This window comes from Leopardus geoffroyi, chromosome D4, assembly GCF_018350155.1.
Source record: "Leopardus geoffroyi isolate Oge1 chromosome D4, O.geoffroyi_Oge1_pat1.0, whole genome shotgun sequence".
Taxonomy (NCBI): domain Eukaryota; kingdom Metazoa; phylum Chordata; class Mammalia; order Carnivora; family Felidae; genus Leopardus; species Leopardus geoffroyi.
In genome coordinates, this window is record NC_059342.1 from 1,845,042 (window position 1) to 1,857,852 (window position 12,811).

Sequence of the window (12,811 nt, forward strand, 5' to 3'; positions counted from 1 at the left end):
TCCCTTCGACTTCGTACTTGGTGGAGAGGCGCTGGGAGGCCGTGGGCACCTGGTCTTCACCCAGCTCTCTCCCAGCCCCGAGCATCCGCTGGCGTCTCTTGCCTGAATTCAGTATTGTGATGACAGATGACGGAGGGGAGGCTTCCTGACCCCATCACTGCTTCTGCATTTCTTAGCTGGCATTCTCCAGGAGCGGTTCCCCTTCCCCTTGGTTCATTCAGTTATTCTCCGTTGCGGCGTAGATCCTCATCTGTGCAGGGAGTGTACTCTTTCACTGTCCTTTGTTTTCGCGCTCCGCTGTCCCCCATTGGGCCAGAAGAGCCTCTCCAGCCTGTAGCTGTGTCATCTGGACACGTCCCTGCTCCCTGCTCCCTGCTCCCTGCTTCCTGCCTCCTAGCCCAGCAAGGTCTTTGGTGTCCTCTTGTACCTTTCCTGGTCCAGCCCTGAAGTCACCCGTTTCTGCCAGGAGCTCTGGTTCCTTCCATTGTGCAGTGGTGTTGGGAAACCCAAAATGTGTCCCCAAGCTCCCTGCAAGACAAAGCCAGGAAGTGTATGTTATAAGTGTGCATAGATATCTACCCACTTTTATACACATATTTGTTTTTATATATTGAAAACTGTGAGTTCATATTGGTACTTGCTGTTGTCTCATCCATCACTGTACCATCGTTCTAGCTTTTCCCCTTACTGAGTTTATAATCCCCTTCTCCAAGAATGAGGAACCTTGCTCTTATTTAGTGAGTCCTCCTTTTCATGACCCGTCTCCCAGCCCCGCCCTGCCATCACTTGCCTCTGCTCGCTCTTCCACACAGGGCCTGTGCCCTGCTGGCTCGAGTGCCATAGACTCTGCTACAGCTGACCCTTGAGCAGGCGGGTTTGGACCCTGACCACCAGCACAGATGAAAATCCACATATAACTTTTGACTCCTTGAAAACTTAACCACTAATAGCCTCCTGTTGACTGGGAGCCTCACCAACAACCATTGATTAACACAGATCTTGTGTGTTATATATTGTATTTTTACAATAAAGTAGCTAGAGAAAAGAAGACGTTATTAAGAAAATCCTAGGGGGGCGCCTGGGTGGCACAGTCGGTTAAGCGTCTGACTTCAGCCAGGTCACGATCTCGCGGTCCGTGAGTTCGAGCCCCGCATCGGGCTCTGGGCTGATGGCTCAGAGCCTGGAGCCTGTTTCCGATTCTGTGTCTCCCTCTCTCTCTGCCCCTCCCCCGTTCATGCTCTGTCTCTCTCTGTCCCAAAAATAAATAAAAACGTTGAAAAAAAAAATTGAAAAAAAAAAAAAAGAAAATCCTAGGGAAGAGAAACTACATTTACAGTACTATACGGTATTTATCCAAAGACATCTGCTTATATGTAGACACATGGAGTTGAAACCCATGTTGTTCAAGGGTCACCTGTGGTTGCCTTCCTTGTGTGGGGCCTGACCTTTGCTAAGTAGGCCTGCTTTGTGGCTGTTTTTATCTTGATTATGTGTACACTTTTAATTAAAATATTGAGATAATTATACAGTCACATGCAGTTGTAAGTCATATACCCTTTACTCCGTTTCCATCAGTAGTAACATCTTGCGCATCCGTAGTTCAGTGTCCTGGCCAGGATGTCAACATTGTTGCAGTCGAGATACAGGATGGCACTGTCACTGCAAGGATCCCTCCTATTGCCTTTTGCAGCCAGACCCACTTCCTCCCATGAGCCTGGCCCCTGACAAGTACTCATCTGTTCCCACTTCTATGATTTTGTCATTTCAGGAATTGTATATAAGTGAAATCACACAGCATGTAGCCATTTGAGTCAGCTTTTTCCACTTGGTGTCCTTCTGTTGGTGTTGTGTATCCACGGTGTACTTGTTCTTAATGCCAAGTGGCCTTGCCTGGTAGGGGTGCACCACGGGGTGTTTATCCTTTCATTCCCCAAAGGATGGCCAGGTGGTTTCCGTTTGGGGCTCTTGTGAACACACATGAGCAGCTTTATGTGTGATCAGGAGTTTTCCTTGCTCTGGGGTCAGGGGTCAGGAAGGAACTTCCTAGTTCACACAGTAGTCGCATGCTCAGTTTTATAGGAAACTGCCAAAGCGTTAACCAAAATAGCTGTGCCATTTTGTGTCCCCCAGCAATGGACGAGTGATCAGATTGCTCTGCTGTTTCACTGTCCCAGCAGGTGTGTGCTAGTGTCTTATTGTGGTTGCTCAGCTCACTCACTAGGTCTAGGAGGCTTTTGGAGATTCTTTGCGATTTTGTGTGCAAACAATCACATCAGCAAATAAGAGCAGTTTTATTTCTTTCCTTTACAATCTGTATGCCAGTATTTCTCTTCTTGCCTTACGGTAGTGGCCTAGCACGTCTGCTGAGCAGAGAGAGTTAGGAGGGCCACTGGCCTTGCCTTCCTCCTCCCTCAGGGAGAAGACCGTGTTTCACCTTTCAACATGATGCTTACAGATTCTGGCAGGTTCTCTACAACAAGTTGAACCAGTTGCCCTCTGTTGTTAACTCACTGAGATTTTTTTGGTCATGAATGGCTGTTGGAATTTGTAGAATGCTTTTTCTGTGTCATTTGATAGAATTATTTTTTCTTTAGCTTATTGATATGGTAGATTTTATTGTTTTTTCAATATTTAACCATCCTTACCATACCTACAATAAATCCCGTTGGCAATGGCATATAATTCTTTCTGTGCATCGCTGGATTTGGTTTGCTGCTATTTTGTTCAGGATTTTGTGCTTAAGCTCTGGAGAGACGTCGGACTATTGTTCTCTTCTTTTGTACTATCGTTGTCTGCTTTGGTGAAAGAGTAATCCTAGCTTCCTAGAGGGGGTGGAAATGTTCCCTCCTCCCCTTCCTCTTTCTGGAAGACACTGAAAACTGGTGCTCATTCTTTAGATGTTTGGTGGCATTTTCCAGTGTCTCAGCAATAGTCCTGTGCCCCAGGAGCCTGCAGATTTTTTATCACACAGTATTTTCGAGTAATACTTGAAATTACTTTTCTGCCTTCAAGGTGCTCAGGTGCCCAGACAGGTTAGAACAAGCACATACAGTAATTTTCAAATAAGGTTTTCTCTGCTCATCCTGGAATTAGAGACCAGGGTCCCATACTGGGACGCGGGCTGCCGCCATCTTGACAGCTGCCAAGCTTGGGGGGTGGGGGGCGTGGGGCAGGGACAGGCAATCAGTCATCAGAATGGTGTGGTACTGGCATAAAGACAGACATAAGCCAGCGAATAGAGTAGGGATCCCAGAAAAAAACCTCTTGCATGTGTGGTTAAATGACTTTTGCCAAGGATAACGAGTCTGTTCATTGGTGTAAAGACAGTGTTTCCATCAGTTGGTGGTGGAAAGACCGGGTGTACATGTGCAAAAGAGTGATATTGGGCCCTTACCTTATGCCTTGTGCAAAAATTAGCTCAAAATGGATAAAAATCCTAAACGTACGAGGTGAAAGTATAAAACTCTTAGAAGAAAACTTAGAGGAAACGCCTTGTGATGCTGGAGTTGGCAATGATTTCTTGGCTGTGACACAAGAGCACAAGCAATAAGAGAAAAAAATAGGTAAATCAGACTTTGTTAGAATTTAACAAAGTGCTTCAGAAGATGCTGTCAGTAGAATGAAAAGTCAGCCTACAGACGGGAGAGACTGGAAATCACAGAGCTGTCTAATCAGGGACTAACATACAGAATGCATAAAGAACTCCTGAAGCTCAGCAACCAGAAACAAACAACGTGACTCAGAAATGGACAGAGGACTTGAGTAGATGTTTCTCTGGAAAAGATACGCAGATGTCTGATAAGCACATGAAAAGCCTATTTTAACTGTTACGGAAATGCAGATCAGAACCACAGTGAGATAGACTGCGTATCCACTTGGATGGCTGTTACCAAAACAAATGAACTAACCAGAAGTAAGAGGTGTGGGTGAGTGAGAGACTGGAGTCCTTGCATGTTGCTGGTGTGGTAAATGGTTTTACGATGGAAAACAGTATGGCAGTGTCTCAACAGATAAAAAAAATAAATATATGATTCAGCAATTCCACGTGTGGGTATACACCAAAAAAATAGAAAGCAGGGACTCGAGCAGATATTCGTACACCCACGTTCATACAGCGTTCGCCATAGCCAGAGGTTGGAGACGAGCCGTGTATCCGTCGGCAGGGGCACGGGAAAAACATGGTGTGGCACATACACACAGTGGAATACGATACAGCCTTAGAAAGGAAGGAGATTCTGACACCTGCTACAGCATGGATGAACCTTGAGGACATTATGCTGAGTGAATAAGCCAGACACAGAAGGACAAATACCGTGTGGTTTCTCTTACACAGGAACCGCAAGAGTCAACTCCTTAGGGAGGGCGCTGGGTCGGGGGAGGGGGGGGGGAGTTAGTGTAATGGGGACAGAGTTTTGGTTTAGGAAGATGAAGTTCTGGAGATGGTTGGTGGGGACGGTTGCACAATGTGAACGTACTTAATGCCATTGTATACTGAAAATTGACGAACATGGTCAATTTTATGTTCTGTATATTTTACCACAGTTAACAAAGGGAAAAAGGAAGGCACTCTCTCTTCCTCTTCTTTTCTCTTCCCTTCCGGAACAAATCCGTGTAAAAGCCACTGGCAGGGCCACGAGTTGTGGGCGAGGGCAATAGCAGGATGGCGAGCGTGTGAGAAGCTAACCTGAGTCAGGGAGTCAGAGCCTGCCTGGGGTTAGCAGGGCTCCTGTGTGTGGCCGGGTGGCCCCGTGTGGAGCATCAGAACAGACACAGGGCCCGGGCTTCCCTGAAGGTGGTGGCAACAGCCGTGAGGGGAGAAGGGTCACACAGAGGGTCCTGGTTAAGGATGACAGAAAAGTAGAGGCGCCCTGTGTGTTGGATTGGAATTGATAGTACTAGGGTGAATTCAGTTTCCAGTTGATGATGCATGCACGTAGAAATAGACGTGGCTGGGGAGCCTGGGGGGCTCTGTCGGTTAAGCGTCCGACTTGGGCTCGGGTCATGATCTTGTGGTTTGTGGGTTCGAGCCCCACATCGGGCTCTGTGCTGGCGGCTCGGAGCCTGGAGCCTGCTTCGGATTCTGTGTCTCCGTCTCTCTCTGCTCCTTCCCCACTCGCGCTCGGTCTCTCTGTCAAAAATGAATAAACACTAAAATTTTAGAAATAGTGTGGCTGCAAACATGTGGAATGTGTGCATGCGTGTACGTATTTTTTTTTAAGTTTATTTCTGAGAGAGAGAATGATCAGGGGAGGGGCAGGGAGAGAGGGAGAGAGAATCCCAAGCAGGCTCCACACTATCAGCACAGAGCCCAACCTGGGGCTCAAACTCACAAACTGAGATCATGACCTGAGCCAAAATCAAGAGTCAGACACTTAACTGACAGAGCCCCCCAGGCGTCCCACGTGTTCGTATCGTTTAGCTCTGTGTGCTGAGCAGGCCCGCTGGCGGCAGCATGCCCATAGCCACGAGCACACCCAGCACCCAGACTTGGTTCCTAAATGCTGTTCTTCACCCATGAACCCCCCAGGCTCCGTGGGTCTAATCGTGAGGAAACAGACACATTCTGCAAGCTAAGCGCCTGTACTCCGCAGAAATGAAGGGTGTCAGAGTCCAGCAAAGACTTTGGAGCTTGCTCTAGAGTGAGTGAGAGACAGGACAGCGGGGACAGCGTGTGGTTCTGATGCTGTGGCGTGGTTTGCCGTGAGCAGCACTGAGGTCACCGGGGAAGCTCCAGTGAGGTCTGAGGGATAGCGGCGACTGGTCACGTATCAGTCGTCATCTGACCTGGGGGAATCTAGAGGTTGTCTTTGTCGAAACATACGCTAAATTATTTGGCGTATTGGGTGGCGTGTATGCAGCGTATTCTCAGACGGTTCAAGAAAAAATATTCTCTGTATTGTCTTTTTATTTAAGTTTGAGATTGCTTCAAAATAAAAGATAAAGTCTTTTCCAAAAAAAGTTTTTAAATCGAAACTAAATTGCCCGACTGTGTGGCACGCTGCTGAGCAGTCCGAGACAAAACTCACGAAGAGGCCGTCGGAGACCTTTGCTGGAACAACGTTCCACGGACGGCGGAGGCCAGCGGGATACGGGTGGGAACTGAGACACGCAGCGGCCGCCGCAGTCCACTCTTCGGAGTGTTGGCTGTGAAGGGGGACGAAAGGGCCTTGGAAGCGGGGGCTGTGGGGAAGGGTCTGGACACAGTGACATGTGCTTGGAAAACCGGGAAGCCGCAGCCCAGGTAGGGCCAGTTTTGGAGAAGCGGTGTCTTCAGATATTGAGCATCTTGCAGAGTCAAAGAGATGCTTCGCGTTACCTTTTAGAGGAAAGATGCAGAGCCAGAGTTCGCAGAGCAGGCGGCTCCGACTGGACGTCGGAAGACACGCCGAGCCACCCAGCAGCCGGACGCTCGTTACTCCTGCGAGAAGCGAGCCCCTGGGGTAAAACTTGGCAAGCAGACACGGTGCGGTCGGCGTCCTGCCCGACTCCTGGATGTGACTTCCCCGGTGATCGGGGGCTGGGGCCCCGTGGATCTGCGGCTCTCACCACGCTCTTGGGCCCACGGTCACGTGAGGTCGTTCAAGTAGGAAGTTCCCAGCCCTTTCTGAAACCTTGGATGTGAGAGAAATGACCGGTTCTTGGGGCGCCACGTGTGGGAATTGAGGAGAGGACGGTGGCGTTCTCTGTTGCTTCCTGCCCTCATCACAGGGCTAGCCAGTTTCACATTTGCAGTGACCAGGACGTCCCGGTTCCACACACATTATTCTGAACCGGGGAAGGTCTGATTGCCCACCTGCACACAGGCCATTGGCCAGGAGGGTGTTACGGCGTGGAGGTGGGCACCCGGCACCCCCATTCTTTGTGCCTTGAGGGGCCGTTTGTGCGTTGGTGATGACAGCAGCTTGGGGCACAGAGGGTTGGTTGTGGGGATTATCCTTTGTTGTTTTCCTACTTCTTGGAGCCTGGTTTCTTTTTAGACACAGCATATTTGGAAGTGAGGAGAAGGTAAGAATAGTAGCAAGGTAGGGTCCCCATGAGTTTATATTTAGGGAATGTAGAAAACTGACTTTTTTTTATTATGTATTTAGACAAATATGTTGGCAGAGCAGTGAAAACAAATGAGCTATTAGCAGGTGAGTGGGCAGGCCCTTGTGGCAAATAAATTAGAACTGTGGGCCAACAAGGAGCTTATGATAATGGTGTTTTCTCTGTGGCCACCAGGAAAAAACGCTCTTTACCTTTTAAGTGTCTGCTGACAGCATGGCCCTTCACAAATTACTCTGACTGTAAAAAATTCTGTTTTATATATAACGTAAAATAGGAATTAAAAGTCTTTTTGCTTCTGTTTATCTAAAGAGAAGTCTTCTATTTTTTTTTCCTACTGGGGATTTAAATATTAAAATGTTACTTCTTTTTTTTTTTTTTTTTTTTTTTTTTTTTCAACGTTTATTTATCTTTGGGACAGAGAGAGACAGAGCATGAACGGGGGAGGGGCAGAGAGAGAGGGAGACACAGAATCGGAAACAGGCTCCAGGCTCCGAGCCATCAGCCCAGAGCCCGACGCGGGGCTCGAACTCCCGGACCACGAGATCGTGACCTGGCTGAAGTCGGACGCTTAACCGACTGCGCCACCCAGGTGCCCCTTAAAATGTTATTTCTAAGTGTCTGAATAGTTCATCATTAGCCATCTATAATTCATCCCAATTATAAGTTATAATAATTTAATAGAAATAAATTCATAAATATAAATTATAAATTAAATTTTTTAGTGGATTTTTAGGTTGTACAAATATGCTTTCTTGATGAACACAAAAGAAGAGATCAGTTTGGTACAAGTATAATATCTTCTCTTCCAAGACTTTGAAAACAGTTTCTTTTGAATTGTTGCATGATTGATTTCCAGTGACTTTCTGTGAACAAAAACGTGGTTTTCACAGGCCACAAATTAAGGAGATGTGAGACTTCTGAGGTCAGGGAGGCGGAAACAAAGCATCTCTGAGATGGCTTTCCTCAATCCTGTTTTAATGCCGTGTTTCTCTCTGACCTGAGGAAAAAACCTGTGTTGAGTTTTTAAAAATGTTTCCCCTTCCAGTGTCTTCACACGTGGTTGTTGAAACGGGTGAAGACTCAACCAAATGGAAGTCTGAGCTTCGGTGGTGAAATCTGCTCACCAGCCACCTCACCCCTGGGGGTTTGCTGAAGGAGAAACGTGGAAATCAAAAGGTCCTGGGCCTGAAGTGTTTCTGTCTTGTTTGTAAATAAAGTCGGAGGTGGTGGCCTGAATGTCCGGCAGTGAAGACAGGAGTGGGTCAGTGGCGATGCACCTGTGTGTGCATCCCTGAGTGAGCGCCTGGGCGGGTGTGTAGAAAGGCAGGAAATGGCTTGTGGTGTGCTTCCAGACTCGCCCAAGGCCCCATGCAGACAGCGGGAGAGGAGGGGCTGTGAGGTCTCAGAGGACAGGCGGGAGAGGGGTCGTGCAGTCTCGGTGGGCGGGAGGGGGGCAATGTGGTCTTGGGGGACAGGTGAGAGTGTGGTCTTGGGGGACAGGCGGGAGGGGTGGACAGGAAGGAGAGGGGTCGTGCGGGCTCAGTGGATGGGCGGGAGGGGGCTGTGTGGTCTCAGGCAGGACTGAGGCACGCTCCCTACCAGAAAGCCGTTTGGCACAGGTAAAACCAAGTTTTCAAACGTGGATTTGGTCGCGATTTGGGCATTTTGCCAGCGGGTGGTTTTGGAGGCTGAGCCTGCCAGGCAGTGGTGCTGTGCTAGGGGAGTGGGGGTGTCCAGGCAGGCCCCTGGGTGGACCCCAGCACCTCAGGTGTCCTGGGTGAGCCTGAGGACGCGCTCGGAGGAGGGCCTGCACTCAGGGTGCCCGGGCGTCTGCTCGGTGCTGACTTGTTCAGGTGAGGTCGGCCCGCTTCTGTGGATTTCACAGCAGAGATGGTTCTTGAGAGAACACGTGAGCCGTCCCTTCCTTCCTCAGCTTCGTCCAGACAGGTACTGCCCTCAGCAAAGCCATTTTCATTTTTGGAAGTGTTGAGAGCAACGTCGCTTGCACCCTCGTCTGGGGATGTCCTTAGCGCCGTAGACGTGAGGCGTCCCCTACTCCCCTACTTGAGGCTAGAGACTTCCCAGCTGCTGCTCATGTGCCTTTCCAGTCCAGTGGAGCTGGCCTGCTGGGTCTCCCCACCCCCAGCTGCGGGAACCTGAACCCTGGCTCCCGCCTGTCCGCTCCTGTCCACTCGCACTGCTCCTGTCCCAGTAGGCCCCTGGTTCTCAGCTCCCCGCCCCGTGAACCACCGCCTGGAGGCTGGCTCAGACCCCCAGCCCCGAAGAGCAGAGGCTGTCCGCCCAGCCGAGTTAGAAGCCCTCAGACTCCAGCTCACCCCTGGTGCAGCCCCTTGTACTCTGAGCCCTCCTGTAGAGCTCTGTGCAACTGTGCTTTCTGGTCACTCACAGTAAGACGTTCTGGGGGCCTCGGTGGCTCAGTTGGTTGAGCACCTGACTCTTGATCTCAGCTCGGGTCTTGATCTTGGGGTCGTGAGTTCAGACCCTGCGTCAGGCTCTGCGCTGGTTGTGAAGCCTACTTAAAAAAAAAAATTTCTTTTCCATCACTGTATATGAAATGACAAGGTCCTGGCACTATACACAGAGTAGGAATTTGGGTGCCAGCTTAAGCTTTTCTGTCTCTCTTATTGGACATAGTCTGTTGGGTTGGGGAGTTAGGCGTGCACTGTAGAAGGAGCTTGCTGACAGCATGACTGATCATAGAAATAGAACAAACACACAAGAGCTCGTTTCTCTGTGCACGCGGCTGAAACACCACCTGGAGAGACAGAGAGACGCAGAGAGACGGGGCAGGCGCAGCCCACATCCCCGAGGGAGGAGGCGGACATCAGTGCTGGATTGTCTGTTCTCAGCTTGAAGCCTCCTCCTCACCCAGCTCCTGACAAGAATGTGGTACTTAGTGAATTTTTGCTGCACGCCTCCACCAGGACATTCCTGAAGCATTGTCCTCCCCGCCCCCCCGCAGTCAGTGACAAAAGGCACAGAATTGCATCTGTGAGTTTCTGAGAGGCCTGGCTGTTGTCTCAGCCCAATAAAGGCATGACCAGGGATTGCGTTGTCACGTCCTGAAAATAAAAATACGAAAGTAAAGGTCTTCTGATTAAGACATCAGCGCTACACACGTCTTTATTTGTTCTGTCCCAGTATTTTTTAAAAAGTTCTATCGAGAAAATTACAGGGGGCTTTGGTTTTGAAGAACTGAATGGTGTTTTTATAACGTCACGAGCTGTACTGTGAATCCTTCATCATGGTTCACTTCTCTGCCCTGTGCACAGAGAGGTGGAAACGGAAGGGTTTTCAGAACGTTCAGAGGATAGATACGAGAAGAACAGCAGAATTTAAACCTTTTGAAGTGCGTATAAAAGGCAGGGTTTGTGTCATAAACACATTTTTCTGAATTCATCACAGTGTGTTGTTAGATGTAGTTCTTTGATCTGTCAGGACTTCCAGCTGAGTCTGAGAAAAAAGAGACTCATTACAACTTAGGTATATAATCTACTGAAAATACACGTTCCTCTTCCCCCTGCTCCAACAATCCCTCCTCCAAACTGCAGTCCATTCATGTGGGATTTCGAGGATGCAGCTCTGAGTGGGAATCAGTAGTTTCTTTGTTCGTCACCATGGCAACAAGCCCGCCTATCCTGAGCGGCTGGTGGATCTCGCAGGCTGATCGCAGGCTGGTGCTCTGGGCTCAGTGAGTGAGTTGGTGGCGGAGCAGGCTGGCGCTGCCATCCCCGGCCATGCAGGACCTGCCCCGGCGGGGCTCTGCCCTGCCCTTCCTCAGCGCCTTCCTGCAGGGCCGCCGGCACTCGGCCTCGGACCCTGTCCTGCAGCTGCAGCAGGGCCGCCGGGGCTCTGCCGCCCAGACGCTGTCCTCGTCCTCTCTGCAGGTGATGGTGGCCGTGGCCTCCGTCCGCCGCGCCGACAGGGACTCAGCGTGCCTCCAGAGAAAAAGTAAAGCTCTTTTCCTTCTTTCAGATTGCCACAGCTTTGAGTATGAACTGAGACTGCAGGTGGCATGCTGTGTTGAGACCGTCTAGGTTTTGACAGTTAATTCTGCGTTCTGCTTTTTAGCGTCTGTTGCACTCAGGGCTTCAGTGGACATGGAATAGGAGATAAAGTGATCGGATGTTTTGTGCTTTTTCACGAAAACATAACTTTTGAAAAAACCCATGTCCTTGTAAAAGATCTGCTTTTACGGTTTCTTCTTCTTCGCCACCAGTGTGACACGTGGAGGTGATCGTGTGCGAGCGCCTCTTCTGTGTCGGGAGGTCCTGCTCCTAGAGCACAAGGCAGCGGTTTCGCTGTGGCAGAATGAGGGGGTGCGGCAGGGCCGTCGTCTCCAATCCTGGAGGGCGTTCTCACGCTACTCTTCCATCTGGAGACTGGGTTTTGAATCTTCCCTTCCGTGTACATTCTAGGAAACCCAGGGCGTCCAACGCCAAAGTACACAAAGGTCGGAGAGCGGCTGCGACATGTGATTCCTGGACACGTGGCCTGCTCCGTGGCGTGTGGCGGCAGAGCTTGCAAGTACGAAAACCCGGCGCGCTGGAGCGAGCAGGAGCAGGCCATTAAGGGGGTCTACTCGTCCTGGTGAGTGGTCCTGGGCACCCACGCTGGGCGGTGGGGCTGAGCAGCCTGCGGGCCTGGCAGCTCCAGGAGCGGTGTGAAACCTCGTTTCCTCGTCGGTGAGATGGAAATAATAAAACCACCCCGTAGCGTTTTTTTTAAGCAAGTGAAAGGACGTGTGTAAAGTATCTTAAAGAAACGGTGACCGGGGAGGTCTTACGTGTCAGAAGTTACTGGAAATAACGGATTCGGCTCTAAGTTTGAGAAGTCACGAGGTGTGTGTGTGGTTTCCTGGTCTGACGCAGGTACCGTCGGCCTCCTGTTTGCTCCCGTCTGCCGCGTGAAAGGGCGCGCGCGGGTGCACACGCTGCCCATCTGCCTCAGTGGGGAGCCGAGCGCCGTGTAGGCTCAGGATGGCGTAAGGCACACGCCTCGTGCGTAGTACGGGATGCGGCTCGCTCAGCGTTCGGTCATACCGCTTTCTGTTCTTAACAGTAAACTGTCAAGTGTGCCTGTTTTGATGTAGTGATACCTCTGAAAACGTCTGGTAATCAAGCCTCATCGTGTCTGCAACCCACTAGGAGTTCACCGTTTAAAGAACTCTGGCAGTGAGTCATTTCTTGCAGCGCGAATCCCACTTCCAGGTCAGACGTTTGCCGACCCGCTTACCCGACTGCACCCGCGCGCTTGCGTCCTGGGCTTGCTGGTATGCGTGTGGTGGTGGAGTCGGGTCGGCTGTCCCCACTGTTCCCCACAGATCGCATTCCAGCCTGAGGAGTGTTGTGAGAAAGCAAACAATGTTCCTGAGATGTGGTCGGACCCTAAATTTCTAATAATGCAGCTCGAGGCCACATTAATATTTTTGTTTCACTGTTGACTAAGCCATCTGAGTCTTTCACCTCTGAGTCTTTCATGGTCCTTCTGTCCTCGCCTTGGTCTAACTACTGCTGAATTTGGGGGGTCCCCGTTAAATGTCAGGACTTGCCCTGGGGGAGAGTTGCGGTATCCTTCTGGACCCTGATCAGCTCGGCCGACGTCTCTGTTGCTGCTCAGGTTCATGTGGCCCACAGCCCCCGATGGACTGCCCGGTGTTTCTCCCTAGAGCCCTAAGCAGGATCCGCTGTCTGTCGGGCCTCTGCCCATTCGTACGTTCCATAAAAGTCCATTCGTCTACAGG

The 12,811-nt window shown here is 50.4% G+C and overlaps 1 protein-coding gene across 10 annotated transcripts in view; it reads left to right on the top strand.

The window, feature by feature from the left end:
- PTPDC1 (protein tyrosine phosphatase domain containing 1) overlaps positions 1-12,811 on the top strand; it is a 66,461-nt gene that overhangs the window by 37,949 nt on the left and 15,701 nt on the right. For 6 of the 10 annotated variants that reach the window (XM_045470295.1, XM_045470294.1, XM_045470296.1 and 3 more), the window contains one exon: positions 11,487-11,658. In XM_045470295.1, the coding sequence (XP_045326251.1) occupies positions 11,487-11,658 (172 nt within the window). Of the gene's footprint in view, positions 1-10,785; positions 11,020-11,486; positions 11,659-12,811 lie in introns of those variants that run through there. The other 4 variants (XR_006710506.1, XM_045470292.1, XM_045470301.1 and 1 more) reach the window with 2 other exon arrangements.